Source organism: Panthera pardus, unplaced genomic scaffold (assembly GCF_024362965.1).
Source record: "Panthera pardus isolate Hobbes unplaced genomic scaffold, ASM2436296v1 HiC_scaffold_12, whole genome shotgun sequence".
In the NCBI taxonomy this organism is placed as follows: Eukaryota; Metazoa; Chordata; class Mammalia; order Carnivora; family Felidae; genus Panthera; species Panthera pardus.
In genome coordinates this window covers 43,866,889-43,893,601 of record NW_026526677.1, presented here as the reverse complement: position 1 = coordinate 43,893,601, position 26,713 = coordinate 43,866,889, and the positions used below count along the sequence as shown (strand labels likewise).

General features: G+C 43.7%; 1 protein-coding gene across 1 annotated transcript in view; it reads left to right on the top strand.

The window, feature by feature from the left end:
* Window positions 1-26,713, top strand: part of INSC (INSC spindle orientation adaptor protein) — a 128,657-nt gene that overhangs the window by 57,272 nt on the left and 44,672 nt on the right. The window contains exons 3-6 of the mRNA XM_019456409.2: window positions 3,490-3,835; window positions 4,796-4,848; window positions 6,371-6,494; window positions 20,912-21,025. Coding sequence (XP_019311954.2) covers window positions 3,490-3,835; window positions 4,796-4,848; window positions 6,371-6,494; window positions 20,912-21,025 — 637 coding nt within the window. The remainder of the gene's footprint in view (window positions 1-3,489; window positions 3,836-4,795; window positions 4,849-6,370; window positions 6,495-20,911; window positions 21,026-26,713) is intronic.

The following is a 26,713-nucleotide window of genomic DNA, read 5'->3' as shown; positions in this document are numbered from 1 at the left end:
GTTAAGTGTAGACTCTGGAGTGACTCTGGAGTGATAGAGATAACGTTTCAGTGTCAGAGCTACTACTTTTCCCCTGAGTGATTTTACTTCCTTGCGTCTCCATTTCCTCATCTGTAAAATGGGGACAATAATAATACTTGCTCAGACACTTGTCTTGAAGAGTAAATCAAACAACTCATGTAAAGCACTTAGCATAGTGCTCAACATGTGGAATGTACTCAATAAATTCTAGCCATTTTTACAGTAATTACTGTAGGTGTTCAAGCGTTACATGGGGGAAGGGAAGCAGAGAACTAACATTTTTGAACATTTCTTTATGCCATGTGATGTCCTAAGTCCTTCACATTCACCATTTGATTTAATTATCTCATCTACCTTATATGGAAGGTTCTATTATATTTTTACAGATAAAGAGATTGAGGCTCAGAGAGGTTAAGAAATGTAATGAAAAGATTAATGTACGTTGTTAAAAAAAAAAAAAAAAAAAAAGTCAGGATACCAGTTATCCTGGTTGGGGAGTGACCAGAAGGGGGCACAAGGGAGACTACAGGGATGCTGGTGATATTTCTCATCTGATTCCTGGATACACGAGTGTGTTGACCTTATGAAAATTCATCAAATTGTAGCTTGATATAATTTGTTCATCTTTATGTACATATGTTATCTCAAAAAAATTAAGAAAAAGAAAAAAAAATCAGGAGCTGCTTGCCTTCAGCCACACAGATTATAAGCATCAGAGCCAGCTCTTTATGCCCTCCACATGTTAATGTGCAAGCCTTGTTGGCCTGGGCATTTTCTTATGCTCAAGGCTCTGATGTAGTAGTCTGTTCCAACCCAAGGAAGCTCTGGTTCAAAGCCTATTCAGGCAGCTAAGGAGGGAGCAGGATCATCATGGGCCACCTGAAGGCCTGACTCCACCAGAGCGAATGTCCCTGAGGTAGCTAAGCACGGATGATGCGGACCCCGGAGGCCTGCCTGGGATGCACCTGTTGGTGGGCTCCAGGGAAGATCATGGGACCAACTGGAAGACAGAGCCCATCAGGTTTGCCATGCTCCTTTCACCCGAGAACAGCTTTCATCCCCTAAACCAACTGGGGACCCCATTTCCTTCCACTTCCAGGTTCTTTGAGGGAGTTTTCCACTCCTGGCTCCTTGGCCAGCTTCCACGTGTCCACTGGGGCTTGGCTTCTCTAGGTCTCCTTTCTGTGAGGCTCATGACACAACGCCAGAGAGACATCCGGTCTCCGCCTGTGCTTCTGGTTGGGGAAGAAGCAAACAGAAGTGCAGTTCCTCCTGGGGGGGAATGAAATAAGGAACCCTCAGACCTGTCAGCTGGAGTCCACATTTCTCCCCAAGCATCATTTTTTTTATAAAGAAACTTAAATTTTTTAAATAGTTTTGGATTTACAGAAAGTTGCAAAGATAGAACAGACTGTTCCTGTATACCCCACACCCAGTCCCCCTGATTGCTAACACCTTCAGTGAACATGGTACATTTATCACAGTGGAAGAACCATTGGTCTGTTACTATTAACTAAGCCCCAGACTTTATACGGCTTCCACTAGTTTTCCACGAAGGTGCTTTTCTATTTCAGGATTCCATCCAGGATATCCTGTTATAATTAATCATCACGTCTCCTTTGTCTCCTCTACTCTATGACAGTTTCTCAGTGTTTCCTTGTTGTTGATGATGCTGACAGTTTTGAGGAGTACTCGGTCAGCTATTTTGTAGAATGTCCCTCAGTCGGTCCATGATGCCTTTCCCATGATGAGACTAAGGTTATGTGTTTTGGGGGAAGAAGCCCTTCTCATCGCATCATATCAGAAGCACATGCTGTCAGCATGGCTGGTCAGCAGTGAGGTGCGTTTTGATCACTTGAGTAGGGTGGTGATGTATCAGGGTTCTCCACCGCAAAGTTACTTTGTCTATACTTTTCTTCTTTGGGATTGAGTCATGAAATGCAGCCCACGCTCAAGCCGCATCCAAGCTGTTCTTAGTCATCGAGTTTATCTGATGCAAGGCTTGTAAACACACACAATCAGCTCACTACTTGCGCAGGTAGAGATATACAAGTTCCAAGCCAGACACCCAGACATCGGCATACAGATAATATAGACAGACACCCAAATGAGTTCATATCCACAAACACAGACACTCATAGGCACAAATAACGCAGATACTAGAGAAATCAATAGTTTTGTCATTCCATTTCTCTTACCAGCCAAGCGATAAATCAACTGGGATTTTAATTAACACAGCTTCTGAAATCCCACTTTCTTTCTAATTCTTAAAGATCTTAAAGAACAAGAATAGAGTATGCCTCCATGTGAGATGGGAGTGGAAGGGGTGACAAAAATGTGAGTCTGGGATTTAATCAGGCCTCCCGGGAAGGGCCCGGGCCGGAGGCAGTTGGTGGCACCGATTCTCTTTTTCTCCCTTCCTAGCTCTTACATGGCTCTTCTGGGTCCAGGCCTGAAGGAAGGGGGTGTGAGTGTGTCCCGCTGGAGGGGTCCAGAGCTTTTCCCTGCCCAGCACCACACACGTCCTCTGTGCCACGTGCTGGTCCCAGGTGCTGTGATTCAGCAGCTCATAACCCTTATGTTTGGGAGGAAGGAACAGCTGAAGCCTGGGCTGTCTCACCAGGAGGCAGCATGTAACTTGCCTTTGTTATTGACAGAAGGAGGAGGAAGGTTGCTAGAAGGACAGAAATAATAGCTGTCCGCTGAAGTGTTTATGGAGTGAATGCATCAGTGAGTGAGTGACTAGTTCATTCCTTGCCTCTTAGAAGCTCTTCTGTCAGGTTGCTTCCATCCTCTATCTCTAGAACACAATGATCGTATGTTTGTCCAGCTTCTCTATCCCCTTTCTAATCATGTTAGTTTTGGAGCACCCTTTGAAAGCATTATTTCCAATAAGTGCATACCATCTAGATAGCCGTGTAGCTGTACGATAGCTTACATAACAACATAACCAATATTTGATATGTAGGCTATTTCCATTTGCTTCTTCTTCTTTTTTAAAAAGTTTATTTATTTATTTTGAGAGAGAGAGAGAGAGAGAGAGAGCAGGGGAGGGGCAGATAGAGAGAGGGAGAAAGAGAATCCCAAGTAGGCTCTTCAGAGCCTGACGTGGGTCGTGAACTCACGGACCGAGAGATAATGACCTAAGTTGAAATCAGGAGTCGGACCCTTAACCGACTGAGCCACCTAGGCACCCCTCCATTTTCTTCTTATTGTAAATATCATCTGCTACTGTGCCAGACTTCATTGCCTGTTGTTTGTCCGGTCATCTGCTCCCCAGACTTCTGTGCCTCAGTCTTATTATCTGCAAATTGGAGATAATGGAAAACAAGAGGGTTAAGGTAAGTGAACACAAGAAACAGTGATGAGCATAGAGTAGATGTTTAGTCAACATCAGATGGCCTGAAACGGAAACCTTTGGAAATCGTGGAGTGTTGACAGCCATCGTGGTGCTGTTCCCGGCTGCAGGCTGCACCTGATGCAGGTGGACTCGGTCCAGCGCTGGATGGAGGACCTGAAGCTCATGACCGAGTGTGAGTGCATGTGCGTCCTGCAGGCGAAGCCCATCAGCCTGGAGGAAGATGCACAGAGCGACCTCATCCTGGCTGGCGGCCCTGGCCCCGGAGACCCCCTGCAGCTGCTTCTCAAGAGGGGCTGGGTCATCAGCACTGAGCTGCGCAGGATCGGGCAGAAGCTGGCCCAGGACCGCTGGGCACGCGTCCACAGCATGAGTGTGCGTCTGACTTGCCATGCCCGCTCCATGGTCAGCGAGTACAGCGCTGTCAGCAGGAGCTCCTCGCAGGAGATGGGCCAGGTCAGCTGCCCGGGGCTGGGCGTGCGCGGGCACTTGGAAGGGAGGTACCTTCTAGAAGGGTGGGTGTGAAGTGTGTGGAGTTTGAACTTTTCCTGCTCCAGGGCCTCCTCCTCCTTCCAAAAATCAGGGAAGAGAGTGAGGACCTTTCCTGAGTACCTACCATGCACTAGGCATCGAGCTAGGTGTTTTTGCACACATCTCATTTAACCTCTACTGCATGAGAAGCAGACATAACCACTGTGAGAAGCCATACAGTGGTTCAGTATACCCACTGGAATGTCAGACTGTCTGGGTTCAAATATCAGCCCTGCTGTGTGACCTTCGCAAGTTACTTACCTTCTCTGTGCCCCAGTTCCATCACCCTGATGAGTATAATAATAGTATTTTTTTTCATAGTTGTGTTGTGAGGACTAATGCATTAAAATAGTTGATGAAAAATATTGGTTAGTATTATTGTCCTTCCTTTATACATGAGGAAACAAACCCAGAAATCCTAAGTACTTTGCCCAGAGTTATGCAGTGAGTGGTGTAAGAATTCAGTCTAGGTTTTTCTGATTCCAAAGCCTCTGATGTTGAATCTTTTCCAAGCCCATAGTGAACCATTGAAAATCCCCCTCTGGCTTTCACTTCCCATCTTAGTGCTTTACCCTTTTCCTTGTCCCACTTTACAGATAGTAAACTTCTATTCATCCTTTGAAGCCCAGCTCAAATGTCCCTTCCTCTCTGAAGCTTCTTAGATCCCCCAGCGTTAACTAAGTGCTTGTTTTCTGTTTTGAGCTCTCAAACAGCTGATGATGGTGTCTTTTGCCATCCATACGACACTGTGTTACAGTTTATGTATCTATTTGCAAAATCGGATGATTTGATTCTTCATCTTTATACCCCAGAAGGCCCCATATAGTTGTTGATCTTCAACCAATGCTTGTTGGGTTGAGTAAACTTGATCTATTTCTTCTACAGATTGAGAAACTGCTGATGGAGAAATGCTCAGAGCTCTCAGCGGTCACAGAGAGGTAAATCTGGAAGCTGGGTAAGACTGGACAGCCTGCCTTCACGCACAGGAAGGGGGTGGCATCTTCTTCCAGAGGGAGAGTGAAAGTGGGAAGGCCTGGTGGTGGTCTGAGAGTTTCCTTTTGCTGACGCTTATCAACAACCTTGAAAGACTCCCTTGGGATTTTCTGCCCATTTTAAGGTCCAAAGAGAATGTAAAAGAAGAGAGAGGCCCAGGCATAGAAAGTAAGAGGATTATTGAGGGCTTGTAAAAAAGAAAAAGAAAAAGGTTTCCCATAGCTTTGGGAAGCCTCCACTCTACCCGCAAAGTCAAGGCCAGGTGAAAGCAAACACTCACACCCTGTACTCACATACACATAGACAAGGATTTCACAGACACGTACCTGCCCATACACAGATATATAAACACACACTCGTGCGCTCACAGAAATACACTCACACTCTTTTCTCTGTATCTCACACACATAAACATATATACGTTTACACTCAGACACATACAGACACAGCCTCACATGTATACACACCCAGGTGTATGTTAACACTCTCCCTTACTTTTTCCAACCCCATGCCCTGTAAGAGAAACATAGGGCTTGGCATCCCCCAGCACGCCCAGGGGGTCTTTGCCCTTCCAGTGGAACATTCTCAGGCCACAGGGATAAATTTAAACCTGATCCACCCCATATTCTTCTTGCCTGGGGAGAAAATTTATAACTTTTTTTTTTGGTTGGTTTTTTAATTTGAGAGAGAGAGAGAGAGAGAGCAAGCACGAAAGAGGGGGAGTGGGGCAGAGGGTAGGAGAGAAAAAGAGAATCCCAAACAGGTGCAATGCTCAACTTGGAACTGGACAAGGGGCTCGATCCCATGACCCTGGGATCATGACTTGTGCTGAAACCAAGAGAAGGAGGCTCAACTAACTGAGACACCCAGGTGCCCCTAGACAGCCATTAAAAAATTTTTTTAAATGTTTATTTATTTTTGAGAGAGAGAGGCAGACAGAGCATGAGTAGGGGGAGAGGCAGAGAGAGGGGGACACAGAATCCGAAGCAGGCTCCAGGCTCTGAGCTGTCAGCACAGAGCCCAGCGCGGGGCTTGAACCCATGAGCTGTGAGATCATGACCTGAGCTAAAGTCAGATGCTCAACCAACTGAGCCACTGAGGCGCCCGAGATAGCCATTTTTTAAAGGTCACAGGTATTGCCTTACACTTTGAAAGTGAGCACTGGGCTCACTTCTCTCAAGGAGAAGCTCAGAGGTATGGATTTGATCACTTTCTGATGGCCTTTCTTCCTAGGAACATGGACTGTTAGGTCCCATTTCTGGCCAGCACTTCTCTGAACACGAGGCGGCCAGAGTACAAGCAAGCTATTGAATATTCCATCTCTGGCTCCCCTGGAGCTGATGAGTTCTTCCTAGGTTACTCACATTACCACCAGGCCTGCGACAGGCCCAGATCTGACTTCTGCAATGGCTCTGAGCTGAATACCTGCCCCTTCCAGTGGTCCACTCCATGGTTTCTTTTCCCCAGGTGCCTCCAGGTGGAGAATGAGCACGTCCTGAAGTCGATGAAGGCCTGTGTGAGTGAAACGTTGAGCACACTGGGCCGGCACTTTGGCCAGCTGCTGGAGCTGGCCCTGACCCGGGAGGTACAGGTCAGTGCAAGCTGGGCTGTGGGGAGGGGCACTCGTGTATGTAGCCTGTAGGGGTGCGAGTGGAGGGGGGTGAGGCACTGGGCCCTATCTTGGAGGACACCCTCTTCAGACCACCAAAGTGAACTCCAGCACCTAGCAGACAGGACTGTCAGAGCTTGAGGCTTCCCCAGTTAGCCCCAATCTGCATGTTCCAGATGTGAAAACGGGTGCCCAGAGAGGGAAGAGACTTACCCAAGGTCACACAGCAAGGCTGTGGCAGAAGCTGGCATTTCCCAGCTGCACTTTCAGTATTGTTCCTACCACCTTAAATCTTCCCTGTGTGGTTATTGCCCACAGTACACAATATGGGTGCATATTGTCCTGAAAGACTTAGGGCACCTGCAGGGAATTAGCCAATTCCAGAAGTCCTGGAAACAGAAGAGAATCTGGAAAGGTCATATAGTCCAGCCCCTACCTTTAGTCAGGCTCCTGCTTGATTCTAGAAAAACGAGGGCTTTGGAATCAGACAGATCTACTTGCAAACTGTGGTTCACAGTGAGACCTTGGCCAAGTTCCTGAACCTCTAAAAGTCCTCATTTCCTTCATATATAAAGTGAACCCCCCCCAACCCCGTCAGAAGTGAAAGGAGAGGATTAAGCAAATGACATATGGAAAGAGCTTAGCACATAGTATGAGTTAAATATATGTTATTTCCCTCTCTTGCCTTTTCCTATTGTAAAAGTCTCCCAGAAAAGCAGATTGCATACGGTTTTCATTATGAAAGGTATTTACATGTTATTTATAGTTACAGAAATATTGTGTTACATATTTGCCATTCTTTTCCCACCACCAAATAAAAGCCTTCCACAAATAGCAAGTCCCTTCCCATATCAGCTTCTCTCTAAACTCAGCCTCTCTACGGAGCCCAGAGGCTTCCTTTTTCTCTCTCCTGTGTGTCTGGCTCATTTTGCACAGGGTACAGGTTCTTCCAACCTGGCTCACCTGCTGGTCAGAGGAGCTGGCCCCAGGCATTCTGACCCTCCCAACCCAGAGAGTCTGCAAAGGCCACTCTGTCCGAGGAGCCTGGGATGAGGGGAAAGATGGGGTGCTGGGGCTGACGCTTGAAGTCGATGTGCAGATGTTGACCGTCACGTACAGGGGCAGGTGGTGGTGCCAGCTGGGGCCGGCATTCCAAACTGAGTTCTTGAGTTCCAGAGGGACCCTGTGGAACATGGGAACATGGGTCCAAAGTGGGTGAAAACATCAAGGAAACAATGAGCGAGGATACGGAAGGTAGTAGTGGGGGAGAGGGGAGCCTGGAGGAATTTTTGAGCAGGGCTACAGGTGCCTATGATGCCTTTTTTGTTACTTTTGTGCCCTTTTGCCTGGCAGTACCAGGGTTAAAGAAAAGGCCTAAAACTGAAGAGTTATGTTGGAGTGTAAAAGGTAGCAAGGGGGGTTTGGAAGCAGTCATTCTACCAGGAGGCAAAGGGGGAGGGTGTCTTTTCTGTGGTCTGGTGTCAGAATCCTGGGGGGAGCTCCCTGGGCTGTCAGGAACCTGGACCTTGTGTACTATGTAGCTGATTTCCTGGGGGTGCTTGGTCCGTTCTGGTTTTTTCCTCATCCTGATCTTGTTTGCAGTGGAATTCCTAATCTGGTCCTTCTGCTTCCATGGCTAAATCCTGCCCATCCCCAGGTCTGACTACCTGGGTTACTGATGCTTTTTGCCTGGGAGCTGAGCCCAATCCACAGCTCCTCTCTCAGAATTCGGTCCCTCACTGGCTTCCCTCTCCTCATCTGTCCTGCATTCCTCTGCATATTTGTTATTAGCTTCCTGATAAGATCCCTTTCCTCCTCACATGCTCTGTGGGGTCCTCTGAGCCCTCCTATGGGTTGGGCTTGCTGTGCTTATAATATTTTTTGGCTGATCTTTAGCTTCTTTTTACATTAGAATGTTTCCATACAGGACGGTAGTGACATAAGGAGATACACTGGCTGAAGGCAAGGTGATTTGTGTTCAGTGGTATAAGTGTGTGTTTCCCAAATTTGTGACCCAGTACAGTTCCCTAGGATGTTAATAATTATAGCAGGATCCTATATTGGGGGTGTCTTGACATAAAGGGAATTAAGCCTATGTCCTTAGATTGAGGAAGTCTTCTAAAAGGTCCTCACACATTCATGGTATTTCTTGTCTGATCTGTAGCTTCCATAGACAGAGATTTGGGTTTGTTTTGTTCATGGATATACATCTAGTGACGAGAATAGTACCTCTTATACACTAGGCCCTCAATAAGGATTTATTAATGAATGGATATGAAGCAGTATATTCCAAACTTATGTGGACGCAACAAATCCTTTTTATTCTTTAAAAAAATTTTTTTTTTCCATTTACTTATTTTTGAGACACAGAGAGAGACAGCACGAGCAGGGGAGGGGCAGAGAGAGAGGGAGACAGAATCTGAAGTAGGCTCCAGGCTCCGAGCTGTCAGCACAGAACCCGATGCGGGGTTTGAACCCATGAACCGTGAGATCATGACCTGAGCCGAAGTCGGACGCTTAACTGACTGAGCCACCCAGGCACCCCAAATCTTTTTTATTCTTAAAGCACTTGTTCACTTACTCTGGGATGCTGGCGTTTCAGGAAGTGCAATTTGGTAAAAGCATTGTTTGTACTGTGGAGGCTCTCGAGCAGAGGAACAGTGCTCTTCCTGGCCCCCACCCCTACCCCCACCACACACAGTAATAATACATGGTAGGACAATGCTTACAAGGAGGGCAGTGATAATCTAGCACACGACTCTGCACTGGTCTCCTGCATCCTGGAATGTTGTGTCCAATTCCAGACCCCAGATGTATCACTGGCAATGATTGGGCTCCGAGGAGACTTCTAAAAGGATGGGGGCCAGGCTGAAGATCAAGATATGTGGGAAATAGTTGGAGGAGGAGAGGATGTTTAATCTAAGGATGGACACTCTGCTCCCTCCACAGTCCTGTGTTTTGGGGACCTGAAAGGAAAAAGGACCCTAGGCCAGCAGGCCAAATCTATAGGACATTCTATGTAAAAAGGAATTGGGGAATAATAACTCTGCCCTGCAATGGAAGGGGCCACCTTAGGAACTCCCCATCCCTGAGACAAGACAAGTCATGCCCTGGAGGACATCAGCAGTAGACAAGTGTTTGCAAGACTTCTTCCAATCTTGGTAGTATGGATTTCTATGAATATAGGTGTTGTGGGATAGTGGACTGAGTGGGGGGTTTGGAGGCATATCAAGGTTCAGACCCTGACAGTGCTACTTACTGGATATGACAACTTGGGCAAGTTACTTCGTCTCCCCACCTCTAAGTGGCTTGTTGTGAGGGTGAGATGAGACAGCCCATGAGTAATCGGTGACACTCTTCTGACTAAGTCAACTGCTTTATTCACTAAAGACTTGCTCTCCCTTAAGAGCTCACAGCATGCTTTGCTAAAGAGCCCGCCCCCAGTCACCTAACGAATTGTTTGTTAAGATAATTTAACTACTTGGTGAGTATGGAAAAATTTAAGGCTTAAATGTCAGGAGCCACCAATAGGAAATTAATGAACATTGATGATTAATCTATCTGGGAATAAAGGATTAGCTATGTGGGAGGTAAGAGAAGACTTAACTTACAAAAATTGATTTACTTTAAAATGACTTCTAAGGGACTCTCTATTGAATAAATTGACTCTCACCTGTACCTTTGAGTCCTTGACTCAGCTTCATGTGGGTAGATGTTATATTCATTTATCTTTTCATTCCATCAATTACTTTTGATTTTAGTTTAAAATAGCACCTTTAGTCTAATAAAACTGATTAGGGAATGTAGCTTTGGCTCTGTGGCTAAGCAAACTAGTTAAAACTTTATCTCACAGCTAAATTTCCCCTCCCTGTCCTAGGCACAGCTGGTCAGCCTCAGGCCTCACCTGAAGGACAAGCACCTACCTTGTGACAGAGCTCAGACCTGAGGGATACTCCCTAAGAGAAGAGAGACAGGGGCTAAGCTTAGCATACTCAGTTCCTTCTTCCAAACTCATGAACTCATCCCTACCCTCTCAGGAGGATGACACAGGGAGGTAGGGAGTGAAGCCAGCAGAGGCGTGTCACTGAAATCCCTGCACAGAGGACAGTAGGAGTGGGGACCAAGTACTGTCACAGTTCTTGCCCTACTGTGCTATTGGCCTTATCTATTGGGGGCTGTGGTCAGGCAAGAGTGTGCCTGAGCCCCTTGGGGGAGGAGGTCAGCTGCCAGTGGGGAAGTTCTTTCCCACCTTCATGAAGTCATTCTGCAAATAACAACCCCTACCTCTTTGCAGATCCTTCTGGAATCACAGTGGGACATTTAGACTCTGATTCCAGAAGGCTTGGAAATGACTCATGATATTACATTTAATAAATTATCTCTAAGGAGGTTTTATAACTAAAGCTCAAAATTTGCTTTCCTGTTCTATTTCCTACTCTTCAGTTTCTCGCATATATGTTGTCCAATATAGATAACCAGAGGCTGCAGTGCACCTAAATGGTAACATAAAGATCATCTGTACTTTCCAGATGAGAAAAATAAAGATGTACAAAATTTAGAGAAATAGTCTGTTTCATTATTAAGTTCTGTGGGAGAAAATAAAATTAAAGAAAAAAAACCCCAGTCTTTTCCTGTAGGAAAAATTCCAAGTCCCAAATACTTAGGTTAATAGAATTCTCTTCAGTTTTCTTCTTCTGCTCATCTTAGTCAGAAGGGTCTCATCCCAGTGTGCGTGTGGTCATGTTACCTTGGAAAGCTATAGTCCAGGCTGTCTCTCCAGCTTTGAGAGGGGTTCCTTCTAGGCTTCTCAATTTGTACTGGTCTTTCCCAACCATACTTGAAAGAGGTAGTACCTTGGATACACAATAGTATCACAGCATTACCCCTGCATTCACAGAAAGTGAAAACAGGCCAATCCTCAATCCGTTAGGCAGGAATTCCAGGCAACATTTCATGCTGGGACTCTGTCTTAGGGTTGCTGAAGGCCTTAACTTATCTGCAGTTGAACAGAAGAGGGTGGGGAACAGACACCATCTTGACGGCATCCATGGGTAGGATGTCTGTTTAATTTAGTTGTCCATCGTCCACAAGGCTTTGTGATCATATATTCACTGGGAGAAATCATCTACCATGGGTTAACTGTGGCATGATGTTTACCACATATGGGAGAAAAATGTCTCCTTTTTCATAGGAGGGCATTTGATACATTTACTTCTTCCTGCAAAGTCAGGCATTTATAATCCTTTTCCAACAACTTGCTTGGTTTGCACACTTTCCCATTCAGCATTTTAAACATTTCTTAATTTCTAGCCACCCTCCCTAAACACCGTTTCTGCCACCCCAGGCTACATTGATTTGGGCTGCTTGAAGTGACTTTGGCTACATGTCTTCAAACCACTTTAAAGACACTGTATTGTCCAGGTTCCCAAAGATTTTCTAGGAGAAATGCAAACACATATACTTTTAACGGAATCAATTTCTAGATCTCCAGTTTTTATTTCTTTCCTAAAAATTATCCTCTCAATAATACACAGTTTCTAACATCCCTTCTATTACTTTCCAAAAGAAGGCCATATTCCCCCAACCCCCATCCCACATCTTATAGTGCATTGCCCTGCTGTGTAAAACTTTGGAGGATTGGGGAGACCAAAGAAGAAACCTTCATCCCTGAACCACAGACCCATAGGCCTCTTTGAATTATTTCTGTGATTTTTCTTACATATTTCTGTTGAGAAAGGCATTAGAAATTGTGTGTGTGTGTGTGTGTGTGTGTGTGTGTGTGTGTGTGTGTGTTATTTTAAAGTTCATATATTTATTTTGGGAAGAGAGAGAGAGAGAGCAAGGGTGGGGCAGAGAGAGCGGGAAAGAGAGAGAATCCTAAGCAGGCTCCGCACTGTCAGTGCACAGCCCGATGTGGGGCTCAGTCCCACAAACAGCGAAATCATGACCTGAGCCAAAACCAAGAGTCAGATGCTTAACCAACTGGGCCACCCTGACACCCCAGAAATTGTGTGTTCCCACTATGGGGATATATAGTAGAATGGTAGTGTGTGTGTGAGTGTGTGTGCATGTGTGTGTACCTGTGTGTGCTTATATGTGTGTGTTGGAGGGGTGGTTTTGAAAGATTTAAATTTATCATATTTCTTCCATCTCTATTTACTTCCAAATTGTGCATGGCTCTTGAGGGACATTTTCCTTTGACAAAGTAAAAAGAGAACTGGTAAGACAAATCAAACACTCAAAATGGCTTTTGGGGCACATATTTAAATGCAAGCAATTCCCTTCAACTATATCTCACACTCAAACCTAGGTTATGTCATTCATCGCAGAGAAAAACATCTTTGAAGACCCAGAGATTCTAAAGGTTAATGATAATGATTCTTTTTTTTTTTTTTAATGTTTATTCATGTTTGAGAGAGAGAGACAGAGCACGAGTTGGGAGGGGAGGAGAGAGGGAGATACGGAATCCAAAGCATGCTCCAGGCTCTGAGCTGCCAGCACAGAGCCTGACGTGGACCTTGAACTTCCGAACTGTGAGATCATGACCTGAGTCGAAGTCAGATGCTTCACCTGTTGAACCACCTGGGCACCCCGATAATGATTCTTTTAAATGTAGCTGGAATACTTTTGAGAATGACAACATTTTGCAAGATATATTGTATAAAATCCACAGATCCAAGTTTTACATGATTTTTTTTTTTTCAGATTTGGAGTACATTATTTAAGAAAGCAGTTCAAGCCTATTTTGTCAACACATTTGATAAAATATTTATACTAATTTCTACTTCTTGTTAGCAAAATATAAAATTAATTGCTAGCAGCTGGACTAATTAGATTTAAGCAGTAAATAACTTTTTCCTTCTTTAAATATGTAGGGAAGTCTGATCATGAGAGCTACTAAAAATAATCAAATGATTTCTGATATTTTTATTCTCAAATTTGAATTACTCCTTACAATGAACACCAAATTTCAATACATATATCCACCTATTTACTGAAAGAATACGATGCCTTTTTTCACATTCCTGGATTTATAATAAATTTGCAATGTTATCTGCCTGTTACTTTGCATTATTAAAAGTTTAGTAAACATATACTAATAAATCAAATTTTATTTTAGCTCTCTATTATTGATAGTTTTAACATTTTCCTTTAGAGAGTGATTTGTATAATTATTTGTCAGTGCATTTTGGGGCATTTCTTGAAACACATATCAAAACACTTCGTAATCAAAAATGAAGTTAGGAGGCACCTGAGTGGCTCAGTTGTTTGGGTGTCCGACTTCAGTTCAGGTCATGATCTCACGATCCAGGTGTTCGAGCCCCGCATTGGGCTCTATGCTGTCATTTCAGAGCCTGGAGCTTGCTTGAGATTCTGTGTCTCCCTCTCTCTCTTCCCCTTCTCCACTCACACTCTGTCTCTCAAAAAATGAATAAACGTTAAAATTTTTGTTTTTAAATAAAAAATAAAAATGAAGTCAGTTCTGTATTGAGAAAAGTTGTCTTGACTGACTGGCTTGGCTGAAAGAACTGTCTTTGCCAATTAGGTTATAAGGTGGGTGTTTTCCATAAATTCAACAAGCAAAAGCTGTAGATTCAAGGTTTTGATAAAACATATTTGAAACACACACAAATATATTGTTAAAAATTGTATTGGCAAAGAAATTAATAATATTTTGATTTTCCTAATCCCGTCTGCATAATTTGGATAACCGAAGGTATTCCAAGTAAAAGAGCAATGGGTATAATTAATAATTATTTGATAAGTCTTGATAAAGTACTTTTGGAATTCTTCCCAGAAATTGAGATAGTGAATGGGCAACTCTAATGATTGGGTAGCAATTGCTTTTGCAAGTCAAGTGGTTTCCATTTCTTTTCTTCTACCAATTGAGAGGATTTATCAGCTGGAAGATCATTAAAAATAGTGTCTGATGGGGCGCCTGGGTGGCTCAGTTGGTTGAGTGTCCGACTTCAGCTCTGGTCATGATCTCATCGATTTGTGGGTTTGAGCCCCATGTTGGGCTCAGTGCTGACAGCTCGGAGCCTGGAGCCTGCTTCGGATTCTGTGTCTCCCTCTCTCTCTGTTCCTCACCCACTTGCATTCTGTCTCTGTCTCTCTCAAAAAGAAATAAACATTAAAAAAAATTAAAAAGATAGTGTTTGATGATGGATCACCATGTGATTGCACAATTCAGAGTGTACTCAAAGAGTCAAGCAGCATGGCTATAAAAACTCCCATTTGTCTCTATGGATTTATGGAACAAAATTTTTCAGGTTTACATCTAAAAATATGCATTGGAGCACCTGGGTGTCTTAGTTAAGCATCTGGCTCTTGAATTCGCTCAGGTCATTGACTCATGGTTCATGAGTTTGAACTCTGAAAGCACTGGGCTCCGTGCTGACAATGAGGACCCTGCTTGGGATTCTCTCCCCCTCTCTCTGCCCTTCCCCTGCTCACCCTCACTCTCTCTCTCTCTCAAAATAAATAAATAATCTTAAACTACACAAAATAAATTAAATAAAAACATGCATTAGGTCAATATTCAATAATGTCTACATGAGTTAATGAGAAAGGCTAAAAAGGATACAAAGCCTCATTTATCTCATTAAGACCTATGTTTATAATAAAATTTTCATCTTTATTATGCATAGTTATCAAAATTAGTAATCTATGTTGTGTTGACCAATTGTACTGATACTAATTGTAACAGTAACTCAACCCAGAAGAGAGTATTTTTAAACACTTAGGACCTTATAGTCACAGGAAGTAAAATGACATTTCAATGTTTGTTTGTTTGTTTGTTTATTTATTTATTTATTTAGAGAGACAGAGCGTCAGCACGGGAGGGGCAGACAGAGAGGGAGACACAGAATCTGAATCAGGCTCCAGGCTCTGAGCTGTCAGCACAGAGCCCAACATGGGGCTCGAACCCATGAACTGTGAGATCATGACCTGAGCCGAAGTCGGACGCTTAACCGAATGAGCCACACAGGTGCCCCATTAAAATGACTTTTCAAATTTCAGTGATAATATGACAAGGGTAATCAATAAAACACTTTGAAACTCAAATGTGTTACAAGAAGATGAAATTCTGAGGGGGGGAGGTTGGAATGGGAACATACATTTAAGGATGAAAAGAAAAGATGTGAAATGTTCACAATGTTGAAGGAAGAGATTATTCATACATTTTTAAGTGGATGATGATGTTGGTATCAAGTTACATTGTATTTAAGTTTCGTTGAGTATGTCTAAAAGATGCAATGCTTTTATTTTATGTCATTATCTACAATCTTCTGGAAATTACACCCTTTCCAACTTTGTTGACTTGGAGAAATTGTCCAAGTCAATTGTCCATCTTTAAACTTATGATGAAAAATTGTCCCAGTCAAATTGAAAATGTGTGAGGGGTCATAGATTTTTCAAAATTCCTTTAGGGATAAATAAGAAAATAAAGACTGCCCTAAAATGCACAGACACTCTAGTTCTATATCATGTTGGCTCTTGTCCCTGCCTCTTGATGGAGAATTGCTTAGGTCGTAAGACCCCTGTCTTCTAAGGATGCTCCTGAAGACTGGATCCTTATAGGCTTCGAGAGGACCAGTCCCTGTGACGTGTGCTCCTCAGAACACAGTCTTTCCATACCTTTTGAGTAGGTTGACCTCAAGTAGCATTTCTTTCTGCTACATCTTTTTTTTGCATTAATGAACTATGCCTCCAATATTCTCTTTCCTTTCATTTATCTCCTACTCCTTTCAGGGAGACTCAGCTGAATTTCTGACTGTTTACCCTGCTTCCCATGTTGGTATCTTTCCTTATCTAACTCCTAGCATGAGCACTAGTTGCTGGGTTTGGGCAACTTTATCACTTTGACTTTCTTTCCTTTCTGGCCCATTCTTTTGTTTTTCAAGAAAACTCTTCTAGATTTGGCATTTCCCTTATTGAGAGAAATTAAATCAATTAAGGTCTATATTTGCCCCAAACCTCCAATTCTAAAAGATCTTATCCACATTTGCCTCCCCACAATGTATATTCCTACCTAGGAGATATTTTCCTATCAGAACAATAGCTAATCCAAGCCTGTATTCAGTTATAGCTTTGTCTATCTCCTCTTTAGTACGTCCGTTCTTTCTGTGCCTTTCCTCGGGGGCCTGATTCATGCATTTCTCCAATACATTCTTTTAGGACATAGGCAATGCTAGATTTGCATTTTCAAAACCTTGCACCTAGAAATTTATCTAGCAATCCTTTAGATATTTCATGCTGTTCTCTGTAGTCCTTTCCTGTTTTCCAGAACTCTGTTAGTGTATAACAAGTATAACAACCCAAATAATAACCATTTTTATTATATCTTATAATCTGAAGGGCCAAGAATGTGGGCAGAGCCTGGATGAGTGATTCTTCTGTTCCATATGGCATCAACAGAGGTCATTTGGTGTTGTTCAGCTGGCAGATGGTTTGGAGAGTCTTAGAAAGCTTCATGACATGTAGAGTGCCTTGGAGGGGATGGCTGGAAAGCTGGTGTCTACTGAGATTATTGATCAGGGATCCTACACATGGTTTCTCCAGCATGACAGTCTCAGAGTTACAAAACTTCTTACATGGTAACTCAGGACTCTGAAAAGAATGTTACAAGAATCCTGGGTGGTAGCTTCAAGGTTTCCCATGACCTAGCCTTGGACGTCCTGAAACATTACTTCCACCAAGTGCTGGCTTTTATTTGTCAAGCAAGTCATTGAGGCCAGCCCAGATTTAAAAGGTGGTGGTGGCAGGAGGGAATTGGAGCTCACGTCTCCATGGGAGGAGTAGCAAAGAATTTGTGGCCATGTTTAATCTGCCACACCCTGTCACATCAGCCCACATTTATGTCATTCCTTTGCATGGCTGGGCTGCCCTAACTATGTCCAACTATGGATTCTCTATCTGAAGCTTTACACAGAGGCTTCACTGTATTTTCCTGGCTCCCTCTGAGGAACTTATTCCAGGCTGATGTATGAGAGTTTATCTCTCCTGATCAATTTCACGGGTCTGCAGTCGCTGCCTGAGAAACAAAAATACTTTTTCCTTTTTGAATTCCTTATTTAGAGAAGCTAGATTGTGTACATTTCCTTAACCCTTCTTTATCCCTTTTTCCTGGTCTTCAAGATTCAGGGGTTTTGTGTGTTTGTGTGTGTGTGTGTGTGTGTGTGTGTGTGTGTGGTGTTTTTTTTTCTTCTCTGCCTAGTCTGTCTTTAAAAAACTATTTCTGTCATTCAGTCTCATCAATCTTTGCTCCATTATTTTGTCTCTTTTCTGCCACTCTTCTTATGATACAGGGTGAAGCATACTTTTGACACGTCTTCAGTTTCTCCTTGATTGCCTGAAAAAAATCTTGATTTTAGAGACTGTGTTAGTTTGAAGCTGACACCAAGATAGGATATGATAGATGCCTGCGAAGGATGAAAGGGAGGAAGTGGGGCAGGCATAGAAAACCATGTTGCAGGTCTGAACACAGAAATAAAAGGTGGAAGGAAGACTTGAATAGGAAGAGACGTGGAACTTTCAGGCCAAAGGAGTCCCCTCTAATGGCCACGGGCTGCAGTAGTGCCCCTGCTCTGCTCTGTCACAGCTGGGAGTAGCTCAGGGAGGTATGGCCTCAACAAGGACACAAGGGTGGATCCAGAGGGACAGCAGCTGGGGCTCTCAGTCAGCTCTGCCCCCTGCAGCAGGAGCTCTGGCTTCCACAGGGTGGAGAGTTGCAGATGCTAACGGGACCCAGGATGGAGAACCACTCTCCAATCTGGGGAGAGTTGCTAATGAGGCCAAATATTCTCCTTGTCTTGAGACTTCTATCTTTGCTGGTCCAGGTGAGGTCCTGCCGACTTTGAAGGAGATGGATTCACTGAACTTGGAAAACAGGAAGTCAGATTCACAGGAGTTCAGGTCCAACTAACTCCACCACATATCACATGCTTGACCTTGGTCAGATTTCTTATGTCTCTGTTTCCTCAAGTGAAGTGAGGGCTGGACAAGACTTGCTGAGGGTCCTTCAGCTCTGACATACTGTGACGATTTCAGTGGGGCCTTTGATCTCAAATTTTTCCAAATTTATCTTTATGAAAAGGATGATTACAACTTTTCATTGTCAGAGAGCTGATTCACTGAGATAATCTGAGGCATAATTACGGTATACATGCGTAGAGACATTAGCAAGAAATTATTCTCAGGCGTAAATGGTCTAGTGTTAGCAGATGATTGCAAAAGACATTGGGTTGAATTGTTTAACGTCATGCTAATTTGCTTGAAGTGCAAACACTAATCAGGAACACTGAGTAATTATGATTTAGGTACAAGCCCCCAGTATATTAAATCCGTGTTTTCATGTGAGCATTAATATGACTTACGTAAGTGCTTACGGTATGATGGGGGAGGATTCTAAGAAGGACGTTCATTACAGAGACTTGCAGTAACAAATCTTGGTTATTAATTTTACCTTTTGTTGAATATCTTATAAGAGGCATCTATCAAACCTTAGGGAATAATTTTTACATTTAATGTTGCTTGATTAAATATGCACTTAATCTTAGACTGCTCTCTGTAGAGAATTAGTTTATTGTATGTGTGAAGTATTTTATGAGTTTGAATAAAGAGAAAAAGAGAGTCATTTACCTTGAGCCTTAAACACACTTAATTTTAATCATTTTACAAATGGGGAAACTGAGGCCTAGGGTTTTTTTTTTTTCTCTATTGCCCAAGATCACAAAATGGTAACCGCTGACAATTTTATTTTGCTTCCATGTGCCAAGTACCTTTAGAAGTCCTTTATTTATATATTGGCTACCTTTTCTTTTATTAAAAAAATTTTTTTTAAATGTTTATTTATTTTTGAGAGACAGAGACAGAGACAGAACATGAACAGGGGAAGGGCAGAGAGAGAGGGAGATATAGAATCTGAAGCAGTCTCCAGGCTCTGAGCTGTCAGCACAGAGCCTAACGCTGGGATTGAACTCATGAACTGTGAAATCCTGACCTGAGCTGAAGTCCGACACTCAACCGACTGAGCCACCCAGGAGCCCCTGTATATTGGCTACCTTAATAAATGGGTATAGCCACCTTAAGAGATAGACGCTGTAAATTCCACCCTGTTTTACACAGATGAAAACTGAATCACAGAAGGGCTAAATTCCTTGCTCTGGGGCACCCAGACACCATGGCAGAACCAGGATTTGCACCCAGGGCAGTTTGACTCCAGAGTCCCTGCTTTCAACCTCAGGCACACTTCCTCATCAACATAATGTGTTAAAAAAGGCAATCTGGCACTAGAACTCAAATCTATTTCCTTTTAAGTGTTTTTTTTTCCCCCATAACGGTGGGTTTAATTAAAAAACAAATCCATTTTGATATTTTAAAATAACATAGCAACTGCTCAGAGCCCCCAGCTCTGGAGGTGTGACTTTCTTGCATGAAGTACCCCCAGGGCAAGTCTTCTGAATCACTGTCTCCACATCTCCCAGGAGAAACTCCAGCAACTAGAATTAATTAGCAGGTAGGAATCATTTATAATCAATGAATCATATGCTTCAAAGCAAATGGCTGATTATGAAGTAGTTTCAAGATATGTGAAAAAGCTTTTTCCCAGAAATAGGCTAAACTAATCTTTATGTCTCATTTGTTGATGAATTTTCCATTTGCTTTTCTTCCTGGTCCTCCCTGGGTCCTAGGTCCAGTCACTTCTAGCCTTCTTACCACAAACCTTAGTTCCCTCAGCTTGGAGCGGGGTGACATTCCCGAGTTACCCACTCTTAGACAGGAATCCCAGTATTGCTATTTTGGCCTGGCTATACAATGCAAATGTCCTCCCAAGGAGTAAGCTACTGTAGACTACTTCTCTCTTTTTTGTTTTGTTTTGTTTTGTTTTGTTTTGTTTTGTTGGAGGCTACTTCTCTTGACTCAACCCCTGAACCCATTACCCAGCTGGATACCCACCTGTTGGCTATCAGTCATCCCAAACAAACCAATTCTTTGGCCATAGCGGTAGCAACCCCTTGGTTTTCAACTTTAGGGTTGAATTTAACTGCTGGTTTCTGTCTTCATTTGAAGCCAGGAGAACAACAAATCAGTACCTGTTGAGACCATCAGTATTGAGAGCTGATTTTCTGTCGATTGGAATGGGGCACATTTGTTGTCGATGCCCCAGGGGGTTGAAATTATCCCGTATTTCTGAAATGTAGCTCAGACCTCATACAGGCTCATGTCTTTCCCAAAGCTAGAACCTCACCACCCGCATACTGGGACTGTGAATGGGGCAGGATTATAATTTCTAGGGGGCTTTTAGGAGCATGGATCCATTGGTATTCCATTAAGGAAGATTAGTGGAGGATAGATGAAGTGAGTAACCATCAGACTTTGCTATCTTTTCTTAGGCACTGGTGAGAAAAATCAATGCCTCAGACAATATCTACACCACGGAATCCACCACAGGGAACCTGTTCAGCCTGACCCAGGAGGGGGCTCCCTTGTGCCGCATCATCGCCAAGGTGAGCTTCATGGTTAGAGGCCAAAGTGACAGGCTTGGGGAGAGTGGGAGGGAGCTAGTTTGGTGGGAATAGCTGGCTCCAGAAGTTGTTGGCTGTATGATCTTGAAAGAGTCATGTCCCCTCTTAAGGCCTTGGTGTCTCCATCTTTAATAGTGGTTAGACCCTCTGATTTCAGCTCCCTCTTGAGAAGAAAGCAGTGCCCCCAGGGTCTCATCCCTATACTCCTCTTAATGTGGTATCTGTTAGGTATATCAACCCTCCTTTCTCATCTCTACATATCTCACCAAACCCAAACAAAACATATCCCCCAACTCAGGTTCTTGATGAATCCCCAAAATACCTGCAGCCACTGCAGTACCACATGAGAAGACAAAATTGAGGGTAACAGTGGTTTTCATCAATTACAATGGGAGTTCTAATTCACCAGCTTCATGGTTAATTTGCCCCTACGCTTGGTGTGCGGACACTGAGGGTAAATACAGGCAATTGATGATCCTAGGCTCTCACCAGGGTCTTCTATTTCATTTTTGCTCATTTTTTTTTTTAACTTGACAAATGGCATTGCCATGGAGATAGAACTAGTGATCTAATTGGACACAAAGTTATGTCTTTCAGGAGATGTATGATGCCAGCCACAGGAAGATGCTGTGGTTCAGTGGTCCCCAGCCTTGTCTCTGTCTCACAATCCCTCAGGGGATTTTGGAAAACACAGATCCTTTTGCCCCCACTTAAATTTACTGAAGTCCTGGGATGAGACCTGAGAATCCACATTTTAACGAGCGCTACAGGTAGTCATGAGGCATGGCCACTCTCAGAATCACTCACCTAAGCCCTTAAAGAAATCTGGAAGAGGAGTATGGAAAACAATTTGACAATAAACTTCATATATTGAAAAAAAAAAAAAAAGAAATCTGGAAGAGAAGGGTAAATGCTTGTCAACCCTGCTTAGGGGAGCAGTAAGTCGCATATAACCACAACAGGTAACATTTGAGCGTTGCTGTCTTGCCGTCCACTGTGCTTAATGCCATTCAGACATTATTTGCTTTAAATCACAAAACCATCCTAGGAAGTTGGTATCAAGTTGTTCTCATCCATAATTGAGGAAATGGTTTAAGGGACTTACTCAAGTTCACACAACGGATCAAGAGTGGAGTCAGAATTAGAGCCCAAGTTTATTTACTTCAGAGCTCATGGTCCCAAAGCCCACAGTGGTGACTTCTGGTTTCATCCTGGCCCTTTAGATTCTTGGGCCAAAGAGTGACTCAGAAGTTCTCAATCCTGATGCATGTTAGAATCGCTAGGGAGCTTTAAAAGTCACACAGCTAGTAAGTGAGGGAACTGGAATTTGAAACTCCCTGCTTGGCAGCAAAAGCTATGCTCTTGCTTACTATTCTGAACTGCCTCTTAGCAACCCTCCTCCTCTTTTTCCTTCTTCTCCTCCTGTTCCTTCCTCTGCCCTTCTCTCTGCCTTCTACAACCTTTGTTATTTTCTGCATCCTTCCTCCTCTCCAAGCATTGTGCTAAGCTTTTCATTCATTATCCCATCTGATCCTCTCAATGATCTGATGATGTGTTGTAATTATAATTCCCATTTTTGAGATGAGGGAACAGAGGATCAGAGAGAAGGTAAATAACTTGTCTGAGGTCATGCACATTAAGTGCAGAGCTGGGATTTTAACTAGATCTTCTGCCTCCAGAATCTTCATCTAAGTCTTCTTGTGTCTTGAGTCCTTGGGAGAGAGTAGACAGAAGGCTGAAGCAAAGAGAAGATTCAGTGATGACTCCCATCTTCCCAGCCTGGAAGAGGGTGAGACTGGTTCCTCCAGTGGAGTCACCATGTCTGGGTTTCTAGTCCTGACAGTGACACAGGAGCTGGGAGCCCCTGGTGCACTCTACACAGCATCCTCACTGTTGATGCTCAGGTAGTGTGCCCAACACTGTGACAAATTTGGGGCAAATCTGGGCCTCGAAGTGGCCTGCCCCACCTACCCCCTCAGGGCCCAGTGTGGTCTGTCTTTGGGCCCTTCATCTGTCTGAGGTCTGCCTTCTCAGCCTCTTGGGTTCCTTTGAAGACCAAAGAACAAGCCCAGCCCTCCCTGTGATGGTAGTAGTAAGCCCCATCCCTTCTTGAGCGCAGAGCAGAGCAAACTCCCTTGTGCTTTGTCACAATTATCCTGCTCTTCTATTATTTCCCCCATCACTAGCCTACATCCCACAAGTAGCCTCCTCAGCTTTGTGACAGCTTATCCCAAGTCTGTCTGAATAATAGATACCATTATACGCTTTGGCTTTGAGCCCATAGCTTTCTATAAAATTAAACAAGCTCTAGCCAACAGTGCAATTCTGCTAGCTCAGGCGATTCCCAGCTCTACTCTAAGATGAGCACTGTTCTTGGGTCCTTGAGGGGTTTTCAGGGTGGTCCACACAACTATTCCATGTACCTTCCTCTGAAGCCTCCTTCGTCCTCTCCCTTCCATGTATTCTAACCCTTGGGATACCTTTTATGAAGGTTTGAGACATTCTTCGAACGAGGAAGCTTTCCATAGACTGACCCTCACCTGGGTGAGGCCCTCTCACATACATGAACTCAGTTGTTCCCCCAACAGCTTGGTTGTGTAGCTGCCGTGACCCTGTTTTGTGCCGAAGTTAACCCGCGGCAAAGTCAGGATTTGAACCAGAATCCCCTCAGCCTGGATTCAGCATTTCTTCCCTTGAGATTTCCCAGCAGCTGAAAATGCAAAGAAAGCTATTTTTCACAGGCTTGGCAAACAATGTAATGAGGACCCAATGCAAATGGGTACTGAGGCTTAAATATAGTTATGCTGAGTTCAGTGCCTCCCCAGCCAAAGGAAGCCTGCCACATTGATCCTGGCTCTCAGTCTGGCATTCTTTGGTACCATTTCTTTGTTGTCTGTTCCAGATGTAAATACCTACCTACCTGTCCATCTATCTATCATGTATCTACCTGTCCCTTACCGTCTCTATCATCATACATATAAATATTTTATACTATATATGATTAAATATAAACACACACATGAAAATATAAACATACATATGTGAACACACATATATAAATGTACCTACATACATAAGCACATATATGTGTATACATAACTTATATCTGGAGGGAGGTCAATAATAACCAGCCAGGCTGGCTGGGGAGAACTTAGGACTTCTGTTTCTTCTTACCTTAAACACTAATTTGATTTTACTTAGTGACTCTGAGTAAGGCCTTTATGTGGAACCCTCATCAGATGTCCCAGAGACCATGAGAAAGTAGGAAGACAGGGATAAAGGATGGTGAAGCAGGAAGTCAGAGGGGGTAAGTGTCTTGCTGCACAATAGATTATATCTTCATCAGAGGAGTGATGTGTGTTTAACATCAGAGTGATTCTCTTTGACCCTTCCACAGCCCCCATGACTCCTTGGCTGCCAGGGCCTGAGTTCAATATGGACCAAGGCAGTCTTGCTCAGTGCTTAGCCCAGCGTCTGACGTATACTGCACCATGAATAGTTTTTGGCTGCGTGGATGAATTTATCAGCCATATATGATGTGCCCGTTTCCCACCAAATGAACCACCCCAACAGGAAGTAGGAATACGGAAGTTAAAGAATGCTCTCAGCTGATTGTAAAATGTCAGAATTTACAAACTCATCTTGGTGCCTGCGGTGATAAGCAGCAAAACTCTTAGAATGAAGAAGGCTGCCAGGCTGATCTTGGTGGGACGCTGGGAAGGAAAGATTTGGGAGGACTTGTTGCAGCGAGTCTGTGCTGGGCCCTAGAAGTCATCGCTGTGGCTTCTTCTAGTTGTTCATTCATTATCTGCGCTGTCAGTCACAGCTGCGCCCCCAGAACATGAAACAGTGCCTGGTGCTCGGTACATTTTTTGTTGAAAGAGTTCTCAGAAATCTGACAGTGGATGATATTTTGCTGGACTCAGCTTCTTACATTTTTTTCAGTTTGGGGAACAGAGTGTAACGGGTTTAGTTAGAGCCAGGGGTGGTGAGGTTAAAGGCGAGTGCCCTCAGGACAAAGTTCAGATCAATCTTCACAAGTTCTTTACTGCTGCCATTCCCAGGCACCCTTGCAGGCCTCGGGGAAGGGGATGATGGAGGAAACAGGGCAAAGCCAAATGTAGGGTGTCCAACTTCTCCTGCTCTGGACATCCACGGTGGTGTTGCCACAGGTTTGCTGGGCGCCTGGTGGATCTGCTTTGGGATCTAAGAGCCATGGTGGTTCCAGTGATTTCTATAGAATAAATATGGCCAGTTAGGATGAGTGCCTCACCTTACCCCTGGATTCTTTCCAGAAGTCCTCCCAGACTGCGGTGAAGTCTCCACAAGTTAAAAGTGTTTCCATGCCCAGCTGTCACAAAACAAGTATGCGCTCACACTCAGCTAGGGTGTTTGTTGCTGAAGGGTTTTTTTTTGTGGTTTTTTTTCTTGCAAACTAGAGTAAAGAAGGGAAAACATGGATGATGTAGATTTGGGTGAATGATTTCACCCATCTGGCTTGCTTTTTTTTCCCTCACAAAATGAGTGTAAATTCTAGTATTGATATAAATAAATGAAAGTCCTTTTTTGACTGCCTGCCATGGTGGTTGGAAGGATCTGAGAAGTAATGGTGTTTTCTGGCAGAGGGAGAACCTGCACAGGGCACTAGGCTTCAGTTCCCTTCACTTGCCTCAGACTTGCTTCTAGAACCTATTTCTGAGGACTCCAGGCTTGTTCTGTGACAGGCTGCTGAGAGGGAGTTGCCAGGTATGTGGAAACAGTGTTGACTGGTGTTGAGGCTGGCCCTCACAAATATGTCTGCCCTAGCCCCTGGCACCACAGCCTCAGAAGCATTCGGACAGTCCTGCTTCCAGTTTGGACCATCAAGGGTGACATTACTTTTGGAGGTGGCATTTCATTGCAGTATGCATTTGAGCATGGAAGTGTGTGTGTGTGTGTGTGTGTGTGTGTGTGTGTGTGTGTGTGTATGTGTGTGTAGTTTAGGTGAGGAAGAATTCTTTTTTTTCTACCGTCTTCTTAGGTTCTCTGGCTGGTGCCCTATAAATCGGGCTGACAATTTTCTCTTAACAAGAGAAAAACAAGCAAAAGTTTATTAGCATATGCATCACGATTACACATGGGAACACTCAGAGATGAGTGACTCAGAGGCTTGGTTAGAACTTGAACTTATACAGCCTCTTAGCAAGAGAACAATACATTTTTAGAGAACTAAAAAAACAGATAACAGGCAACCTGAAGAGCACTTTGAGTCTCTAAGAGTGGCAAGTTGTAGGAAGGCAAATCTATGGAAAACTGGCGATAGATGAAGGATGGTCGGTAAAGTTTATTATGAGGATTCCCCTGATGGCATCTCCAGGCTGTAAGGGTCTAAAGTTATCTCTGGTGATTAACTTTTGTCCTTCCTAATAGAAAGGGAAAGGGGGATATCTCTGTAAATTTATGTCCTCCTTCTGGCAAATAGGAGGAGGGCAGAGACCTCTGATATCTGCTTCTTCTCAGTTGCCTTCAGCTCAAAATAATCTTTACGGCAAAGTGATGTGTTTTGGGTTGGCATATTCTGCTGCCCTAAAGACCCAAAAGCATATCAGCTGAATGAGGGATGACAATTATTCTTGAGTCAACCCCAGGAAAGGTGACACAGGGAGGTGAAGTGACATTTTCTTTTTCTTG